General features: G+C 45.3%; 1 protein-coding gene across 2 annotated transcripts in view; it reads left to right on the plus strand.

Moving 5' to 3' along the window:
• Positions 1–22,928, plus strand: part of INTS3 (integrator complex subunit 3) — a 133,210-nt gene that overhangs the window by 41,058 nt on the left and 69,224 nt on the right. For both annotated transcript variants that reach the window (XM_068108616.2, XM_068108617.2), the window contains exon 19: positions 12,539–12,583. In XM_068108616.2, the coding sequence (XP_067964717.1) occupies positions 12,539–12,583 (45 nt within the window). The remainder of the gene's footprint in view (positions 1–12,538; positions 12,584–22,928) is intronic.

The following is a 22,928-nucleotide window of genomic DNA, read 5'->3' on the forward strand; positions in this document are numbered from 1 at the left end:
CTTTATCTGATCAGTATGAAAGTTTTTGAGGGTGACCCAGGGATAGATTAGTTGAAAAAAAATTTGATGACATCATCCTGTGGTTTAGCAGTCATATTGGAATAAAAATGAAAATCTTTTAAAATCTTCCTCTCCAGAACGGCTTACTAGATCGATGTGAAACTTCACACACGATCGACAAGTGTTTGGGAATATAGTTTGTTAATTAAAACATCATAGGTCACATAGTCTGGTAGGCAATTCTTTTTTTACTATTTTGAATATGGGTTTTATTTTGAATTTTTTTTTTTTCTAACTCTGAATTAAATTTAATAAAGTGGACGTCATGAGTCATGTATCCAATCAAAGCGGAGTTGTATCAAAGCGGGGCTACTTGTTACCCAGCCATAACTGCCCGTAGTTATAAAGTGGTGCGTTTAGTTTAGATATTTGTTTTACATTTTGATATACACAACAACCAGGGGAAAGAAAGAACAGTTAAAAAATGGTATGGAGATAAGGGGAGGAAACAGAGTAATGTGCAAGTAGGGGTATTGGGTTAGGTAGAGTTAATGGGAATATAAAATATCGAGGGTAGAAGCCAACCTGGTGGGATGGCGGTGGAGGAGTTACATGTGATAATGGTGAACCGCTTGTATGAAGCCCTGGAGGGAAGTGTGGGATTTAACAGTCTCCAGAAGGCTGTTCCATAAATGGGAGGAAGAGGAATAAAAAAAGTGGTGTGGAATAAGCTTAGATTTTGGGAGTTTGACCAGGAGGAGATTATCTATATTATAATAGCCGTAGATGATTCTGTCTGTCTGTCTGTCTGTCTATCTGTTGGGTGTCTGTCCGGGGTGTGGCTTACTCGGTTTGCAGAGTAGCTCCACCCATAGCTCCACCCATTCTGGGAGTGGCTATAAACAAATATCCACCATTTTATTAACTCGCATAGCTTTGAGTCCTGTTTTGTAGGCCCGTGGTGTCTTGCTCTCCCCCAGTTTTATTTCAAATCAAATTCGATAAATCATTTCATTTTTCACAGTCGCTAACATAGTTTTAGACTCGGTTGAAAAAAAACGGGAAGAAAATCCGATGAAAGTTGCCGTTTATAGAACGAAATGAATTCTCAAAGGCCTGTAACTTCAAGGCCATTGAGTCTCTCTCACGCCTTTATCTCCAATCTAACTCACCATATGATTTCATTTTTATCGATGGTTTTACTTTTAGACTCGGTGTCAGCAATAATTGAGAACAATCCACACACGCGGGAAAATGCAGAGATATATTTTTTAAAATCGCGTCATGGTGTATCATACACCGCCCAACATGACACCGCCGGCAATGTGTCGATATATATTAAAAATTCGCTTTTGCTTTTCCGTTATGATATATTACTATTTCGTTTGATGATAGTCGTCACAAAAACGTCAACAATGATGCCGACATATATTTCTTCGTTTTTATTTCATTCAACATATTAGCCGGAAGTAAAATATGTTTCAGGAAATTACCGAGAGATATTTCTTCGTTTTTTTTATTAGTTATGTGCGCATACACTTTAAATAGGTTTATTTGAAATCTTTAATTTTCCACAAACATTCCACACACGCGGGAAAATGCAGAGATATATTTTTTAAAATCGCGTCATGGTGTATCATACACCGCCCAACATGACACCGACGGCAATGTGTCGATATCTATTTTAAATTCGATATATCATTTCATTTTTCACAGTCGCTAACATAGTTTTAGACTCGGTTGAAAAAAAACGAGAAGAAAATCCGATGAAAGTTGCCGTTTATAGAACGAAATGAATTCTCAAATGCCTGTAACTTCAAGGCCATTGAGTCTCTCTCACGCCTTTATCTCCAATCTAACTCACCATATGATTTCATTTTTATCGATGGTTTTAGAGTCGGTGTCAGCAATAATTGAGAACATTCCACACACGCGGGAAAATGCAGATATATTTTTTAAAATCGCGTCATGGTGTATCATACACCGCCTAACATGACACCGACGGCAACGTGTCGATACATATTAAAAATTCGATATATCATTTCATTTTTCACAGTCGCTAACATAGTTTTCGACTCGGTTGAAAACAAACGGGAAGGAAATCCAATGAAAGTTGCCGTTTATAGAACGAAATGAATTCTCAAACGCCTGTAACTTCAACTTCAAGGCCATTGAGTCTCTCTCACGCCTTTATCTCCAATCTAACTCACCATATGATTTCATTTTTATCGATGGTTTTGGACTCGGTGTCAGCAATAATTGAGAACATTCCACACACGCGGGAAAATGCAGAGATATATTTTTAAAAATCGCGTCATGGTGTATCATACACCGCCCAACATGACACCGACGGCAACGTGTCGATATATATTAAAAATTCGCTTTTGCTTTTCCGTTAAGATATATTACTTTTTCGTTTGATGACAGTCGTCACAAAAACGTCAACAATGATGCCGACATATATTTCTTCGTTTTTATTTAATTCAACATTATTAGCCGGAAGTAAAATATGTTTCAGGAAATTACCGAGAGATATTTCTTCGTTTTTTAAAATTAGTTATGTGCGAATACACTTTAAATAGGTTTATTTGAAATCTTTAATTTTCCACAATATAATTTACTTGCCATTTATCATTTGATGATTACGAGACAAATTCCTCTTGAGGATCGTGACAATTCATGCGCTGCGTGGAAACTTCTATTTCCAAAATGAATGAGACGCTCGATGAAGAACGCAGACTTGAACAGGATGCAGCAAGAAAACGAATGAGACGGGCGAACGAGTCCATCGACGAACGTCAATGCAAACTTGCGGGGTCACCCGTGGGATTCCCACGGGTGACCCCGCTAGTCTTACTATAATTCACCAAATGTCTGTCCGTCTGTTTGAAGGTACCGCAAAAACGGCTCAACCGATCGAAACGATATTTTGTGTGGGTAATCCTGGGATCTCCAGGAGTAAAATAGGCTATTTAGTTTTTCCAATTTCAGCTTTGGTCTCCAGTATTCTCAGGTTTGGACTCCCGCATAACATTCACGTTCGCATAACGTTCATTGTGACGATGTTCTCGTTGTGACGATCTTACTATAATTCACCAAATGTCCGTCTGTCTGTCTGTTCGAAGGTACCGTAAAAACTGCTGAGCCGATCGCAAAGATATTTTGGGTGGATAATCCTGGGATCTCGAGGAGTAAAATAGGCTATTTAGTTTTCCCAATTTCAGCTTTGGTCTCCAGCATTCTCAGCTTTGGACTCCGCATAACATTCACGTTCGCATAACGTTCATTGTGACGATGTTCTCATTGTGACGATGTATGTGTTCACGGTAGTGTTTGCCGTGACGGTGTGAACGTAATTTCGTAATGTTTTTCGTTTCGTAATCCTTTAATGATCGTTTAATGTTTAATGAACGTTTAACGTTTAATGAACATTTAATGCCCTTCGATGTCCGGGGCTGCACGCGCGCTACACTGGACGGGCCAGCGTGTACCTTGCCCTTCGCCGTCAGGCTCGGGTAAACCGCTGAGCCCCATCTGTGATGGGGACTGGGGCTTGAGACAGTGTCCTTCATTAAAAGTATAATAAAAGCTGTCTTCATCGATCTTGCCAAGGCCGTAACAGCCGTAACGTTTAATCTCTACATGAGAGAATTCCACATAGCTATTTGGGCGGTGAATACGCTAACAGATCGCTGTCTCCATCGATCTTGCCAAGGCCGTAACAGCTATCGGCTCAAAATCCTTTTAACTGTTGATTTGGTACAGTTACACGTATCGGGAATTTGGTACACGTATCGGGAGTACATATGGCATAGCGATTGTGAACACTATTATCGATCACGATTCACTATCACGATCATCACGATCATTGTGTATCGATCACGATTTGAAACACGATGGAATAATATTTACCGATATGAACAGTGATGTGGCTTTTATTGAAATTCTAAAGATACTGTCTCGATTTTGATGATTTGTGTGTGATATGATTCAACGGATGTTTATATGAATCGTTTAAAATAAAAAAACCTTCAATTTCTGATATTTTGCCTTTTCATTTGGGCTTCCCAATTGGAGCCCCGCCCATAGGGCGGGTACCGTTGCTAATTGGAATAATGCATGTGTCCTGGAGGAGCTGGGGATCCAGGTATTAGCTATATAAATTAAATTGGGACGGGCAGTATGGTTTTTGTTTCGACAGAAACGATATCTGAGACAGCCTGGTTTGAAAGAGGCTAAAAATAATGTTGGAACAAAAATCAAACTCTCAAAGACGCCACATTTACTTGAATTCATTTGCCTGTTTTGCGAAACTGATATTTTTTTATTTTTTATTTTTTTTGAATACACGATCGAGGCTCGTGTAAGAGCTAACATTAATGACAACAAAAAAAAAACAGACACATAAGACGAAATAAAGGGAGCGGGAGACAAGATGGAGATAGAGGGGGAAGCACACAAGTACAACATTTGAGAGTAGGGACATTGGGAGATCTGTGGGAGGGAGAGGGCTTGGGGGGAGGAGGCATGGGAAGGGTGGTGGGGGTGTGAGAGGTAAAAAAAAAAACACATGGACACTGCTAGGACTTCCAGGAAAGAAGTCGGTATTTCAGAAAAGTGGATCTGGGGTGAATTAACAGGGGTAGAAAAGATCAAGGTTTTGGATGGGGGAAGATAAGAGATGGTGGTGAACAGCTGTTTTAAAGACCTGGAGGGATGAGTGGGATTGAAGAGAGTGAGGGAGTTTGTTCCAGAGGTGGGAGAAAAGAGGAATGAAAGAGTGAAGGTGAGCAGAGAGTCTTGATTTTGGCAGTTTCACCAGAAGAGGGTTGCAGGCAGATCTTGTGCGACCTGTAGGAGTACTTGGGGGACAGAGCACAGACAGGGCTGGGGGGCTAGGCCAGAGAGGAGTCGGTAGAAGACAGAAAGACCACCAACTTGCCTGCGGTGAGTGAGTGAAAGGCCCTCAGAATCGGCTTCATCGCGGGAGAATCCAATGATTCTGAAAGCTTTGGTTTCAACAGCGTAAAGCCGAGCTAGGTGTGAGGCAGGAGCACCAGCCCAGAGGGGAGAGCAGTATTCCATTGAGCTGCAGATGAAAGCCTTGTATGTGGTGAGGAGCTCAGGTGTGCCAAGGAAGGACTTCGCCCGACGGAGAATGCCATTGTTTTGGTGTTTTGGTTTGTGACACACATTGACGTGGCTTTCCCCGGAAGATCAAAGCCAACCTGATTGCTATATTCTCGCCTTACCACACCACACTTCCGTTAGTTTTATTACACATCAACTTAGGTTAATCTTACTGATGGAATGACAATGTGGTGTAAATTTGTTTTCTGACCTTGTATGGAAATAGATCTTGAATATTTTTGGATCTACAATGGCGAAGTGTGGCCCACATATGGTTGGAAAGGTAAAGGATTGGTTTTTCCTCGGGCTTCCTTTACTGGTACGCATTGAGGCAATGCCACTATATCATCTGCAAAATCTAACTCTGAACTCAAAGAAAGTGAAGATGAGCATCAGGATTTAGACAAAGTTTGATTGGTGTCAAGCCATGCAGAATCGCCAGACGTTCCTGACAAAGTCCGACCATGGGCCAGTCCAGAACCTCATAATTTAATAACGTTTTTAAAGGAAAGACCTTTTCCCAGGGTTGGATGAAAACGTTCCTATGGTTACAATACAACGAGGCCAACAATTGCATGTCATGTAAGATTGGCGTCAGAATGGGTGCCCTGGAATCCAAAAGGATGGAATAAGTTACTTCAGGTTCCCGTTTTGTTTCACTTACACATTTATACTGTGCCCTTCAGTGTTGGTACATTTAACAGTAACAACATTTTTTCATATTTCTGCTGTTACTGAGACTTGACAATCTTTCGGATAACTTTACGTTCAACAGCTGACCAGCAATAACTGAAATTTATAGTTAATATTTACCTGACACACACAAAGCAAAAAGTGGGGTTAAGCAATTAGATCACTTTGGCTGTCTGTCTCTTTCTCCACAATGCCAGCTTATGATCGAGGAGCAACTTGATTTAAATTTATTGTCATATTTTGAACACAAATTGGAACATAAATGTTAACACTAACTGAAATGTTCCTTAAACACTTACTGAAAACACTTACTGAAAAACATTCCAAACACTTACTGACATTTACTGTTTTTAGTAACCTCATAAAGGACCCAAACAACAGGCACGAATAACTAATGAAATGTGTTAAATAAGGTGTTATAAAAGGCGCTGCGTCAACAGCGATAAACTTCTGAATTTTTTTTTTCTTACGTCCTTTAAAAACTTTATTTTATTTAAATGGGATTACAGTGCGAATGAGAGGTCCACTCAATGGCATACTTTTTTGCACATTGTCCTCGATCCATATACTAAGAGCCTTCTACATCCCTGCTATTCGCGGGGGATACGTTCCTGGAAAATCTGCGAATAGTGAAACCCGTGAAAAGTGGGGCATTGTTTCAATGGAAAAAGGGGGGACAGGTTTCCGAGTCGTGAAAAAATCCGCAAAGAGGAGCCGAACTGCGAGTGGCAAGTCAAAATCTGTGAATGGTGACGCAAATCCAGAGAAAGTCGATGATAATATCCGCGAAGGTCGTTGAAAGTTTTGGAAATGGCGAGACAAAACCCGCGAATGTCGAAAGTCTGAAAAGGTCGATGAAAATCCTGTGAATGTATGCCGCGGCATTGTTTCAATGGGGAAAAGGGGGATACGTTATAGGTTCCCAGCGGTTCCTGATTCATAGATGAAATTTTTTCAAGTTTAAAATGTTTTCGACAGCAAATACACATGATTACAAGCTCATAAAAAAATGCATACAAATATAAAATAAACGACAACATCAGGCACCACTTCCAATTTATTGAAGGAATGCACTTACAGTTTATTAAAAGTGCTTAACCAGCTTAACCATATCGCACAGTGAAACACAATACCATTATGTACCGTTTAAAATTTTTATTTTACAAACACATGCAACTTTAAGATGATGATGATGATGATGATGGTGATGATGATGATGATGATGATGATGATGATGATGATGATGATGATGATGAATTAAAATCCCATGAATTCTTCGAACTCTGAGGATGACCCAAATGACAGTCCTGCACCGTCATGCACTGAGGGAGAGGCAGCAGTTGAGGGTGCTGGTGAGGACACTGAGAGGGCGGCAGGAGAGGAGGGTGCTGGTGGTGTTGAGGTGGAGGGAGCAGGGTTGAAGAAATGGGTAATGGAGAGCTGCCTGGCAGATTGCCGCAGGTTTCGATGCAGCTCTTTGTAGGGGAGAAACAAATCATCCAAGCCCCTCTTGAACTTGAGTTACCTCTCCATGACGGGGTCAGCATCTTCCAACTTGTCGACAAGCGCCCGCATGTCATGCAGCAACTCACGGCACCTCTTCATCACTGCCTACCTCCTCCTCCTCAGAAACCATTATAATGGCCTCCAATTCCTCCTCGGTGAGTTTGTCGCCATGTGAGGCAATTAGATCCTCCAACTCCTCAGGCTGCATGTCATCAAATCCTTCCCCTCTCAACTGCCGTGCCAACCCGACAATCGCATGCCTCTCCTAAGTGTTATCGGGAAAGCCAGTAAAGTCTCTGACTGCCTGTGGACATAGGTTGTGCCAGCACGCGTTGATGGTGGAGGCTCTCACCTCATCCAGCGACTCCTTGATGGTGCCGATGCAGTGGGCAATGTTGAAATCCTTCCAACACTGCCCGACGGTGAGCCCTGGGTCAGACTCCATCGCTTCCAAAATGCGGCGAAAGGTGCGATTGGTGTCATACGTTTTAAACGTTGAAATCACACCTTGGTCGAGTAGCTGGATGAGGGAGGTGGTGTTGGGCGGTAGGAAGATCACCTCGATGTTCGGGTGAGCCGCGTCCAGGTTCGCGGGGTGGCCAGGAGCATTGTCCAGGAGCAAGAGAACCTTGAACGTAAGGTTTTTGTCCACTATGTACCTCTCCACATGAGGGATGAAACAATTATGGGACCAGTCCAGGAAGATTGTTTCCGTCACCCAGGCTTTCCTGTTGGCCCTCCAAATCACAGGCAGAGTTTGCTTGTTTTTGCCCTTGAGAGCACGTGGGTTCAGGGAACGGTACAACATCATGGGTTTCAGTATGAGGTCCCCTTTTGCATTTGCACAGAGTAGAAGATATACCCGGTCCATGGCAGTTCGAGATGAAAGTTCTCGTGGGCATCTTTTTCCAGAAGAGGCCAGTCTCGTCAGCATTGAACACCTGCTCTGGGAGGTATCCCTTCTCTTTGATCAGCTTCACGTGTTGAGCAGGGAACGCTTTTGCCGCCTCGTGGTCCGTGGAGGCATGCTCCCCTGTGAGCTTCACATGTTTCAGGCAGTACCACTCCTTGAATTGATGAAACCATCCCCTGCTTGTAGTGAATGAAGTTGCGCTGCTTGTACCCTCATTGCTTGGCACATCACTCTTGCTGGCACCACCCACACCAGACAGATGATCATAAATTCCTTTGGCCTTTTCGCAAATGAGAGGTCCGACAATAGGATTGCGAGCAAGGTCCACTCAAAGGCATACTTTTTTGCACATTGGCCTCGATCCATATACTGAGAGCCTTCTACATCCTTTCTATGTGGACATCCCGGACATGGGTGACAACCTTCGTACTCGATACAGCGCTCGCTGAAATACTCTCTCAAATCGCCTTCTCATTCTTCCGTATGTAGCGAACGGTGGATTAGTTGACGCCATAATGCCTGCCCACAGAGGCCGTACTCTCTCCTCCCGAAAGCCGATCGAGCAGCTCCAAATTGTTGCTGAGGCTCATCACTTGCAGAGCAGAGCGAGAGTCAAAAACAGAGGTCGAAGCAACGGAACGAGAACAATGATCGAGATCGAGGACACAATCTGTATTTATATGTAGGATTGCGAGCATTGTGGGTAGCTGTGGGAGGTGTGAATCCCCTGACATTGTTTGTAGGGGATGTTATCGGATGATGCCGTCCGTATTGAGCCTATCTGCTAATTTCAATAACTAGCAACTAAACAGTACCCGGCCTAAGGGCGGGGCTTCAATTGGGAAGCCCAAATGAAAAGGTAAAATATCAAAAATTGAAGGCTTTTTTTTTTTTAACGATTCATATAAACATCCGTTGAATCATATAACACGCATTACATCAAAATCTAAACAGTACATGGCTAAACAGTACATGGACGATCACGTACCACGTTCGTCTCGCGTCTCGCTCGCTCTCATGTTGTCCCGATAATGATCCTTCCGCAGGTTCACCGACGGAAACCTTGTTATGACTTTTACTTCCTCTGGACAGTCAAGTTCGCTCATCTTTTCGGTGCACCGGCACGAGCCGAGAACGGCCCGTGCAGGGGCTGATCCGAGGATCTCATCAAACCGTCCGATCGGTAGTAGCGACGGGTGGTGTGTACAAAGGGCAGGGACTTAATCAACGCGAGCTGATGACTCGCGCTTACTGGGAATTCCTCATTCGTGGGACACTGTCTCAAGCCCCAGTCCCCATCAGGGATGGGGCTCAGCGGTTTACCCGAGCCTGACGGCGAAGGGCAAGGTACACGCTGGCCCGTCCAGTGTAGCGCGTGCGGCCCCGGACATCGAAGGGCATTAAACGTTCATTAAACATTAAACGTTCATTAAAGGATAACGAAACGAAAAACATTAAGAAATTACGTTCACACCGTCACGTCAAACACTACCGTGAACACATACATCGTCACAACATCGCCACAATGAGAACATTGTCACAATGAACGTTATGCGAACGCGAATGTTATGCGGGAATCCAAACCTGAGAATGCTGGAGACCAAAGCTGAAATTGGGAAAACTAAATAGCCTATTTTACTCCTGTAGATCCCAGGATTATCCACCCAAAATATCTTTGCGATCGGTTCAGCAGTTTTTACGGTACCTTCGAACAGACAGACAGACGGACATTTGGTGAATTATAGTAAGATCGTCACAATGAGAACATCGTCACAATGAACGTTATGCGAACGCGAATGTTATGCGGGAGTCCAAACCTGAGAATGCTGGAGACCAAAGCTGAAATTGGGAAAACTAAATAGCCTATTTTACTCCCAGTGGTCCCAGGATTACCCACCCAAAATATCTTTGCGATCGGTGCAGCAGTTTTTACGGTACCTTCGAACAGACAGAAGGACATTTGGTGAATTATAGTAAGATAGATTTAATGAAGCATTTGCATTCTATAATTCACGGGGTTGACATGTTTTCGTAGCTGATGGAACATCCCCCGAAGTGTTTTCATTGTGTAAGATCTGATGTTGCTTTACCGTAAATTGCAAACTGTAATCGATTTAATGAAGCATTTGCATTCTATAATTTGCCGGGTTGACTTGTTTACACATGTGGTGGGATATCACGCGAAGCTTGCTTATAGTGCGGCTAAAATTCGCAACCGCGAAAGCCATGAAAACACAAATCACACAGCAGTGAATGTACTGTACTGTACTGTACTGTATAAGCAGGTAATGCTCGCGGCTTGTATAAGATGTTTTTTTTGCGTACGTACATACAGCTGCTTTATGCATGGCTGGTGAAAGATGGGTTTTATAAATGTGTCAAGCTCGCGGCTCGTGGAATTTTTTTTTGTGCCCCTTGAAAAACCGCGAATTTGCAGAACATGTCCGCGAATAAGGGAAAAGAAAACCGCGATTTCGCGAACACGGCCGTGAATAGAAAAAACCCGCGAATTTGCAGGACATTTTCCCGTGAATAGAGAAACATGTCGCATATAATCAACTGCGAATATGCGGATTCCGCGAATAGCGGAACCGTGAATAGCGGGGTTCGACTGTATATACTTGAACACTGTAGAACACAAGTCGCCTCATTGGCACTTTCAAAAACCCTACTGTTAGCATCTCGACCAATCAAATTTGCCGCATGCAGACCCCGCCCTTTTTACACAAGACGGTGTGGGGTAAGGTGTTCTATGAACTCTAGTTTATTTTTCTGCTGTTTTGGGGACAATAAGATGGCGCCTGTTGTTAAAATGTACACATGACTATCTTCACTTCCAAATCAAATTATTCTTGAATAATTCATCTATCTTACATGTCCTTGCTTACTTGTCTACTCCTGGTCTAAATGACCCTACTTGATTTCATTTTCCACAGAATTTTTGCCTATTCAGGCAAATTGTCTGTGCTACCGAATCTATTCCGCTCATTTTTGCTGTAAATTTTGAAAAAGTAATAAACTTAGTATTCCTGAAATAAGCATTTCAGGTCGATCAAGAAAAAAAAAAACATGTCTTAAAATCCAGCCCTGATTCGATGTGATTATTTCCAAATTCAGACATTATTCAGAGTATTCTCATGCCTGAACCGAGTAAAAGCTAAACTTCAAAACTGGATAACAGTAGAGTATCTGGATTAGCTCATTTGAATTTCCTAGTCTGCAGCTGAAATGCTCCTGGGAGAGAAAAAAGAAGTAAAAGTTGCTTCAAATTAATCCAAACCTCCTGGAAAATTGTAAAAATGTTTTACCCTCGCCTAGGGAGAGGGTATTGCATTTGAGTCTGTTTGTTTGTCTGTCTGTCTGTCTCCTCCATTATGACGTCATAATTCGACAAGTACAAAACTTCATCCGATCAAGATGAAATTTATTGGGCGTCATCTAGGGCTAAATTGGTGGAGAAAAAATAATAATGATGACGTCATCGGCCAAGTGGTTCGGCCGCCATATTTGTTTTAGCATAAAAGCCTGAAAAACACTGAAAACACTTCCTGGCAAGGGTCTGCGATCTCTGATTGCTCTTTCTTATTGTTTTGCATTTTGCGTTTACGTTTTGTGTCCCACTAATAAGACGGATCTGCATCCGGAACTGAATCAAAATCTAATCGCTTATTCTTGTCACATACCCAACTCATCCACTAAGTTTTGTCAGAACCCATCCACAACTTTTTGAAATATCATGCTATGTATTGTGTTTGGCCCTATCTCTCAATGGTGACTTTAAAAATTATAATATCTGGATCCAGATCTTCACCAAAATCGAATCAATTAATCTGTGTCACACACCCAACCTGTCAACCAAATTTCGTCTGAATCCGTCTTCAATTTTTTTTGAGCTATTCTGCTCACAAACAAACAGACAATCAAACCGACAAGGGTGACAACATAACCTCCATCCACCTTATACAATTTCACTTTTATAGCATAGATGACTACTGAATGGTTGGATATGATGCCTTTTAGTTTAAAAGTCATAGTACAACATTTGGTAATAGCCGACCAAGTTGGCAGTAGCCACCAAAATCCTTTTATTTATTCTTCAAGAAATTCGCTATAAGAAATTCATATTCCGACTTTTGGATGCTCAATTCAATTACGGCAACCAATATATTGGTCTTAAATCACTCTCATGCAACTGCTACTATAACGGTGTATTCCAACATACATGATATTTATATTGGTATTTGTGTTTTATATTGTTCTATATTTTGTTGATCATTCTCTATTCCATATTTTCAGGACTTTGGAGGAATCGGTCGGAAAGCCACTTTACGTCATTTTCAGGTATTAGTTATTTTTCATATATACACAAAGAATTAAGTTAAGCACCCCCCCCGTTTTTTTACAACCTCGCACATTACAAGTTTGTTGTCGTCAAAACAGTGTAATATACCCATGATATTGCTATATTTTCTGGAGAAGTGATATTATGGTCACATAAAAACATAACAATCATGCCGTTTACAATATTTTATTCTGAATAATTTAAGGTGAAATTTTTTGGGAATTTTAGGCATATTTTCACCTCAATTTAAGTATGGAGCTATAGGTCCATCACGGACAGTGTGGATGACGTTTATGTTTTCTAACGTACAGTCATTGTTCTGAGAAGACCTCTAGCGATCTTTGCGTCAATAACGTGTGTAGGACCCACGTGATCGGATCACTGACTCAACCAATCACTTTTTTTCACTTTGATCACTCAATTTCATCAATGGATAATTGCTAATGTCATACCAATCATTATTTGATCTCACATACCTTAGAATATATGCCAATGTATACATATACACAAAGAATATATATTAGGGGGTGCTTACCTTAATTCGTTGTGTAGGGGTGCTTAACTTAATTCTTTGTGTATATATATATTGTTACGGAATCGGAGTACGGCACTCCCCTTAGCAAGGGGGGGTTAACCCCTTGTCTTGTTAAGCTGGCTGTATTCGTTCCTGGTACCTGTAACGCTCCTCTGCGGAGTGGACTGATCAGGGTTATTGGTCCAGGGTTTATCCCGAATACCTTTATCAGTCCCTCCGTAGAACAGGGAGACAAGTACCGCTCGAACCCCGAACAAGATGGTATTTGCCGAGCGGTTTAGCAATCCAGAATCCGAGCCGTTAGCGATTGACTAACCCGATTGTAAGCGGTTCTGCCAAAATCGCGCCACAGGTACTCAATGGGGAAAACACGAAGACGATCGGATGAGAATGAAAGCCAAAGTAAGGAGGAACAGGTATTTATTAACTATTATTTACAAAACCAAAGAAACCAAAGGAGAGGAAAAGAAACTAAAGTAATTTACAGAAGAAGAAGAAGACACAGCACAATCCTTATTCAAGCTTACTTATTCCCACAGGACAACACAAACAGACTCGCACGAATAGGGAATTGCAGGCAGGAATTGAATGGAGGGAAGAGAAGGTTCAGGTGGGACAACCGGGCTGGAAGGTTTTGCGGGTCACAGCAAGCAGGTCCGCTCCGGGCTGGAAGCGAGGAGCCGGCAGCTCCACGTATTCGGCTTTACACCGGCAGCTCCACATAGCTCGTCTCTCTTGCCTTCTTCCCGTCTGCTTTCTCATGCGTCTCTGCCTCATGCGTCCTCTCTCTTCCTCGTACCTCAAGCTCTCTCCTCTCTCTCGTACCTCTCCGGTGGGGGCCTCACGCCAAGGGTTTTATAACCCCGCCCTTGGAACCCTCGCAAACCTGCCAGATCTTTCTGTCCACGCCCTTCCAAGCCAAACCCACCGAACCCTGGTTGGTTAAGGGCTCTGACTCCACCTTGGATGACGAGGGCTCTCTGGCTCCACCCTTGACGACGAGGTGGGGCCACGCCCTTCTTCTCCGAGATGACCTCGTGGGCAATGGAGTTTTGCAGATGGTGTGAACAACCCCAAGCAATAGCGGCGAACGCCGCCGTACTGGCGTTTTTAGGAGGCCACGGCGATATTGTAAGGGATCCTATCTTATTTGATTGATGCAACGCAGATTCAACTATTGGAAACATGGCCTTACCTGAAACACATAATAATGATATAACTACGAAAGGGCCTATGATTTGCTACGTGTTGCAATGTGGACTAACTAAGGTGCCATTATTTCAATTAACAGCCAATTAAGGGGAAATGTACACAGGGGTTTATTTGTAAGGGAATTTAATACTAAATTTACATGTGAAGGTTCTAAAAACCGCAACAATATATATATATATATATATATATATATATATATATATATATATATATATATATATATATACAGTGGAACCTTGACTTACGAGTTTAATTCGTTCCGTGACCGAGCTCGTAACTCAAATTGCTCGTATCTCAAATCAAATTTCCCCATTGAAATGCATTGAAATGCTATTAATCCGTTCCAGCCCGCCAAAAACCACACCAATTTTTTTTTAAATATACAGTATATATAAAAATATCTCGCGCTTTATATTTCACCTGTATGCAGCATACAAGTTGGCAGGATGGCCTGGACTGGAGGTACGCACACTTGACTCTAAAGTCTAAACTGTCCAGCCTGGGTTTGAATCCCGACCCAGCTATAACCTGTCATGTCGGTGTTTCACAGGCAGGGTGATTCATCAATGTGTGTACCGCTAAACTGGGCGCCCCGTTTGCGTCCCATTAGTTGTTGGATGTTAAGGATCTCACCGTGTTTTCCACAAAGAGAAGGCGAGCTATCGCCGGCATTCTGAACAAGTTGTGGCCTGGCATGCTCTTCTCCTCTGCCGTTATATACGTCCTCCTCGACACCTCGCTCATGTTTTTCGACGATTGCGTGTTTTATATCCAAGCACATCATCCTCTTCTTCTTCTCAGCACTGCACTTGCCACTCACTTTCTTAGGCCCCATGGTTAAAACTAAGAAATTTTCCGAAATAACCAAAATGCGAAAAAAAAAATGCAGCGCTGTACGACAGAGATACGTACTGTACGTGCACGGCAAGATAACCACGTGACCAGAACCCACCTGGCGGCGTGAACTCGAAATAACCAAAATGCGAAAAAAAAAATGCAGCGCTATACGACAGAGATACGTACTGTACGTGCACGGCAAGATAACCACGTGACCAGAACCCACCTGGCGGCGTGAACTCGAAATAACCAAAATGCGAAAAAAAAAATGCAGCGCTATACGACAGAGATACGTACTGTACGTGCACGGCAAGATAACCACGTGACCAGAACCCACCTGGCGGCGTGAACTCGAAATAACCAAAATGCGAAAAAAAAAATGCAGCGCTATACGACAGAGATACGTACTGTACGTGCACGGCAAGATAACCACGTGACCAGAACCCACCTGGCGGCGTGAACTCGAAATAACCAAAATGCGAAAAAAAAAATGCAGCGCTATACGACAGAGATACGTACTGTACGTGCACGGCAAGATAACCACGTGACCGGAACCCACCTGGCGGCGTAAACTCAAAATAACCGAAATGCGAAAACTAAAATGCAGCGCTATACGACAGAGATACTGTACTTGAACGGCAAGATAACCACGTGACCGGTTGGCGAAAGCTCGTAACTCGGATCTCGGCTCGCATCTCAAAGCAATAAACCGCCGGAGCGACGGCTCGTATCTCGAAAAACTCGTAAGTTGGGGCACTCGTAAGTCAAGGTTCCACTGTATATTGTTACGGACGCGGTTAAAGATGTTATATTTGCCGAGCGGAGGCTCCGCGACCGAACAGTTATTCCCCTAACTAAAACCCGATTTACCCCAAACTTTGGCCGGATCGCGCCACCGCTATTCAATCGGGAAAACTCTAAAGCGACCGAATGCAAAGAGGAAGAAGACGTACAGAAGAGTAACTGGATTTATTATTTACACACATATAATCAAGAAGAAAGCAGTCACGTTTATTTACAGGGACATGAGACGCAGGTGACACAGTGAAATCTTTAGCTTATACAGACTTAATTACCTACCCAGGACAGAACAAACAAAGACGACTCACACGGGGAATGATGACAGGAATTGGCTGGAAGGAGAGGAAAGTCCACTGGGTCCGGCAGCACGATCCGCACGTTGGGCAGCCGCCATTCCTTCGTGGCCCTGCTCCGAACTGCCGTCCAGGTCCCTAAGCGGTTGGTGAGCGTTGTTGCTGCTGCTGCCGTAGACGCTGCCGCTCGCGAGCAAGGTGACGAATAGCAGGCTTGGTGCTTCCTTGGATGATCTCTGCTTGTTGGACCTCACAACTCAGCTCTTTCTTGGACCCTCTCTCTTCTCAGCTCATCTGCCTTGGACCTCCTCTCGTCTGCACTTGGGAACGCCCCGCCGGCGGGTTATATCGGCCCCGCCCCTCAACCTTTTCGAACCTCCCCCAAACGTTCTCTCTCCGCCCTCTCAAGCCAAACCCCTGGCTCATGGTTGGTCGAGTGGGGCTGGCTCACTCCTCCCCTCTATGACGAGGTGGAGACACGCCTTTCTTCTCCGACCCTGCCTCGTGGTCAATGGCGGCAATTGGAGGGGAGGTAATTGCCAATCGACGAAAGAGGGAATGGAGGTTTTGGGAATGGGAATGAAGGGAATCTATCTCTTTCACTGGTGCAATGGAGTATTTCAATTAATGGGAGACACAGCCTTACCCTAAAACACATAATAAGATATAACTATCGAACAGGGGTATTCTATGATTGGCTGACGTGTATGCTTTTGGACTAATTATGGGACGCCCTTTGACCTTTACACAACTCCGGAGGCAGGAGGCGCAGAATAAACAACAATAATAATAATAAAACACACAATAAAAAAAATACAGTCCTCATATCCGCAACACTGCACCCTCCTCCTCTTAGGCACGTCCCGGGCCTACAACTTTTATTTAGTGTGACACGTAGGTGTAGTTCCCTCTACTTTTAACCTGACCCTGAGTGCGACAGTTTTTAAAACATAAATAAATGTGTCCCGCTGCTCCATTGCACCCTGCCTAACAGACTTACGCCCACAGTTAACCGAATTGCGGAATGGTCTTCAAACTATACATTGATGGTGGGGAGCATTATTTACAATTGACGCTATTTTATTTACAAAACAACCCAGGACCTGTGATTGTTCTTTCTGGGGGGGGAGACAGTCTGCTCTGCATCAATGCACCATGAAAGCACCTAAAAACGCACCAATACAAGCACCCTCAAGCACCAATCGGTGCAGTCACCATAGTTCATCAGTGTTCAATAATAAAATAAAATAACCAAACAACCCCTAACCCTGCAGGTGATCTCTTGCTCTTCGGCTCCCTCTGCTGGCTATTACTATTTCTTCCAGTTGTTGTCTTTCTTTCATTTTCTTACTGGCGGCCTATTTGCAATAAAGCTTGCCCAAACGTGTCCATTTTATTTATTTTATTTATGGCCCACAGGGCCGACTACGTGTGGTTCACCTGTGGGGCATCGGTGCCCTGTGGCCAAGGTCCGCCAGCAAGATTTCGGGCCCTCATGGCCGGTTCCAGCAGAGGGGCCATGCCCCAACCCATGGGGTCCATAAGTGGTGCTCGGCCACCGACATGTGGTCCATAATGTGGTGCATCGATGCAGACAGCTGGTTCTGGGAATTCCGGGCGCACAATGGAGGACTCACGCACGCTCCCCTCGGCGCCCAATGGCGCACAGGTCATGTGGGAGACAAAAGGGGAAAGACACATGAGCGAGGGGTAAGGTCACAAGGGTACACATCAATAAGGCAATGCAAGGCGAAATGTGTACGGAGGGCGAAGTGAGAAAGCTCGTCCCTGCCGTACGTCACCCCCCTGTCACCTACACTACCCTTGCCCTTACCCCATATGTACAAAAATCTACACCTTTACAAATTCGTCGCTACTGTCACGTCTTCCCCATATTTCTTCAATACCAAATTCGTCTCCACAATCCCTCTAACCAAAATTTGCCATCACCAAATTCATCATCAATCCTCATAAGGAGGAAGAGATGGAACATCAAGCACAATGTCACACCCACGTCATGATGCGTCTCACAATCCAAAACATTTGCACATAAAAAATAATCAAAACATGGCATGGTGTGGAGTACCTGTCACCTCAGGTGAGTGGATGCAGATGGTGCGAGGAGACTCCAATCCTAACTATTCTCTAAATGACATTAACACACTTTACACTACCCGGGGTCTTGCCCTGCCAATCCATTGGCCACTTACACTATGGGTTCTAATAACCAATTCCCATTGACCAAACTGTGGTGCTTCTCAATTTGGGGGTCTCACTCCCCCGATTCATCTCCCGGTGCCCTTGCACAATTTCTGGGCTGTGACGTGTCGCTCTCCCAGCAGGTCTACCCACCTGCACACCTCCACCACTGTAGTTGCCACCCGAGCTTACCTGCTCCTTAACCTAACCTATCTACTGGGGAAGGCCCCTCCTGGCTCTGTCACCCCCTGGTGCCCTCTGGCACTGGGCTACCCGGGTCCGTCCTCCGGATCCTCGAGCCCCATCCACAACAACTACTACCGGCTCCCAGAGCCCACCTGCGGCCTCACCTGGCCGACATCCTCACACTGGTGGAGTGCCCAAACCAACTACACACACTAACAGGCTACACGCCCAGCCATTTCCACAACACTAATGCACCCATCCAATCATCATTCTTCCACCCGCACCACAGATGCCAATATCCAACCACAATTTACCTATACCCTCTACCTAACACTTACACTACCCGCCCCGGGTATTCGTGATGGGGGTCCACTCTTCCCCCATTCACACCTTTGCACCATCCACTCCACTCCATAGTTTCCACCATACTCACTCCACGACCATCCATTCCAATCCGCCATATATCCCACACTCCATGTATTTCACACAACCATTCTCCATACACCTGTTGTTGCACACCTGTGCAATCACACCTGGTGCCACCTGCACCCTCCTCCTCTTCCTGGACCAGTTGGTCAATACAACACACATCACCATCACCATCACCATCACTCAAACACTGCTCCATCCACCTGTTCAGTTGCACACCTGTGCAATCACACCTGTTCAATCACACCTGTTCCTCACACACTGCTCAATACACTTGAATACACCTCCAACACTCACACGGCATCATCTGAACTACCTGTTGCCCTGCTAACTTAGTGCTCCCCGTCTTCCCTTTAAACTAAGCACATACCACGTCATTATCATCCACACTAATCTACCTGCGTCCCCACTACAGGTATCCTTGTCACTAACTAACCTTAACGTTACCTAATGTCATCTTCTAGGGCCCTACACACAATATCCTAACCCACCCGGGCTAGTTTTCACTGCCATACACCCCATAAACCTAGTGCTCCTTTGCCCCCCCCTGTGAGGGATGGTGGATTGGCCATCCCTTCACATGGGGGACGTTCCACTACCAATTTTGCTCACCAAATTTCAACAAATCAAAAATTTGCCAATCATCTACCAATCACTGTACCATTACCAATCATCACTCTGCCAATCCTTTGCCAATGATCAAATTTTGTTTTTCTAATTTCGGGGCCAAAACACTATCCTCATCACCCGTCTACTTATTAGATCCTCTCGGTGCGCCAATTCACGTCTACAGCCCGGCTTCGTAAAGCCGAGCTATGAATGCGGGTTGTTTGGTGCCGGCGGCTGGATGCGTCCGACATTCGGTGCAGGGAAGGAGGTTTACCCGGGCCGAGATCCCACGCACCACCTCGGCACGGAGCCATCCAATGTCCCGATCTCGACCTGCCGGAACGTCTCAATAAAAAGTGGTCGCCATGACGACCCTTCCTATCGGGCTGCCCGCTCCGCCTAGTGGAGCACGGACGCGGCCGTTCAAAGCGAGGCCCAGCGTGGATCGCGTACGGCGGTCCTTTCGGACCCGCCGCGGTTCGGATCCCCGCTGGTTCTCGCGGCACGCGAAGCCCGGCACGCACCGAGGGCCCGATTCGGCTAAATGTCGTTCTAACCGCTAACCCGGTTACCGTCGATGCCTCACCTGCATGCTTACACGCATACGCTACCCCTTTCTTGCTCATACATCCAGCCGTCTCCCTGCTCTTGGTCATTGCACCTTCTCTTACACACCCAGGTACACTCATTACGCTCACAGACATGGTCACACACCTGACCACCGAACACCTTTGCACACACTCGTCGCTCGCACACCTCACCAACACACCTCTTCGCGCCCCCTCCTCGGTCACCTCCTCTGTGACAATCACAGGTGTGCTCTCACTCGCACACCCAACCACGTGCCTCACGACCAATTCCAGCGTGCATTCCTATACACGCTCTACCATTCCAGGTGTGCTTCCTTCCATTCCAGGTGTACATCCTCGCTCACCTGTCACAACCAACTCACGCTCCGTGTCACTCTCACTACTTTCACCACCACTCTTGACAGCGCACTCACCCTTACTCTCGACAGCGCACTCTTTCCTCATGCACCCGTCCGTTACACACCTTTCTTGCGCACACTCTTGCGCACACTCTCCCGTTACATCCTCTGTAACACTCACCACAGGCGTGCATTCTCCCTTACCTTTGACAGCGCACTCTTTCCTCATGCACCCGTCCGTTACACACCTTTCTCGCGCACACTCTCCCGTTACATCCTCTGTAACGCTCACCACATGCGTGCATGCTTCCGTTACATCCTCTGTAACACTTCTCACTACGCGCTTCCATGTGCTCCCTCGCACACGCGCTGCGACCGACTCACTCTCGACAGCACACTTTTTCCTCACACACCCCATGGTCGGACATTCTCGCACACCTCGTTTTTCGCACACCAGACCTGTCGCACACTTCACCAACGGCCTCTCACGAACACCCGGGTCCACAACAACCCCCAAGCCAACTGAAGCTCCCCTCACATCATGTACATTTCCACGTATATCGCCACTCACCTTGGCACCTCGTCTCCGCACCTCCTTTGCCACCTGCAAACTCTTTATTTGGTTAGTGAGCACACCATCATGAGTTGAGCACCGACCTTGTACATATTCCATCACCTCCTCCTGGATTTCTATTTTAGTTTCTGTCCGTCTCTTCTTAATTTCACTCACCCCCTCTAACACCTCCTTTAACTTTTGCTTCACCTCTTTTATTTCCCGGTGCGTCTCCTCAAGTTCGTCCTCTAAGGCTACCTTGACCGTTTCTATGTGCGTCCTTACCTGCCGGTCCTTCGTCTCCATTACCTCCGTCACCTCGTCCAACCTCGTTGTCAGTCCCTCACGTACCATCTGACATTGCTTCTGTGTCGCTATTAAGTCATTTTTAATTTCTTTTTGTGTCGCCTTTAACCCTCCTAGTACCGCAGTGTTCCTTTGAATCTGCTCCACTAACTCCGTCTGTCCCTCCGTCAGCTGTTCCACCTCCTCCGTCAGGTCCTCTATGCCCCCTTGTAACCTAGCCGTTCCATTTCTCACCTCTTTCTCCATACGCTTTTCACCTCGCTTTACCTCCTCGCGTACCCCCGAGACCTCCTCACTCACACCTCGTCGTATCTCCTCTTTCATCTCCTCCATCTGGTTTGTAGATGCCACCCTCATCTGTCCCAATTCATCCCTCTGAGCATCCAGTTTGGTTTCTACCCCGATTCTCACCTCCTCTATCTGGTTCCCCATCTGTTCGATTTCCCGGGCGGATTGCTCCCCTATTTCCCGCAATTTGTCTTCCATCCTATTTTCTAACCCCATTAACCCATTTTTCACCCCCTCTAACTGATTCTCCTGGGCAGCCATTCTATTTTCCACCCCCGTTAACCCATGTTTCACCCCTTCTATCCCATTGTCTAACCTCTCAAATTTCTTGTCTAATCCCTTAAGATTATTGTCTAACCCCTCAAATTTCTTGTCTAATCCCTTAAATTTAGCTTCTAGCCGTTCCCCAATTTCTCCCATTTTGCCCCCCATTTCGCCCATTTTGCCCCCCATTTCACCCCTCATTGCCCCCATTTGCTCACTATTAGCCCTCGCTTCGTCCCTCATTGCATCCATTTTTGCCATCAATTGTAGGAAAAAAAGGTTCGAATTCACCAGCGGCGCTGCTACGGTCGCGGGCGCGGCAAAATTTGGTGCCGCTACACCCACGTGCGCGAGGACGCCATCTTGCGCGCCCGAAACCTCGTGCGCGAGAGCGCCATTTTGCACGTCTGATACCCCCTCAACCACATCCTCCATATACATTTCCCCGAGGTCCTGGGTCGATTCCACCCCGTCTATCTCTAGCTCACCCACCGGCATCCGATCGCCTTGACCAGCCATGGCGCGATTTCAAAATTCGGGTTTTGCTTTAAAACACAAATTTTCAGCAGCTCGTAATTTTGAGCACGTTAAGCGCGCTTCGGGCCTCGTATCTCACTCCTCGACACCAATTGTTACGGTAATAACACAATTGGTGTCCAAAATTTGGGCTAAATAAATTTAGTCCCAGGTTCGAATCCCAACTCCTGACTACCAATTGTTACGGACGCGGTTAAAGATGTTATATTTGCCGAGCGGAGGCTCCGCGACCGAACAGTTATTTCCCTAACTAAAACCCGATTTACCCCAAACTTTGGCCGGATCGGGCCACCGCTATTCAATCGGGAAAACTCTAAAGCGACCGAATGCAAAGAGGAAGAAGACGTACAGAAGAGTAACTGGATTT

The sequence above is a fragment of the Myxine glutinosa genome, chromosome 2 (genome assembly GCF_964187855.1).
Source record: "Myxine glutinosa chromosome 2, kmMyxGlut1.1, whole genome shotgun sequence".
NCBI classification, from domain to species: Eukaryota; Metazoa; Chordata; class Myxini; order Myxiniformes; family Myxinidae; genus Myxine; species Myxine glutinosa.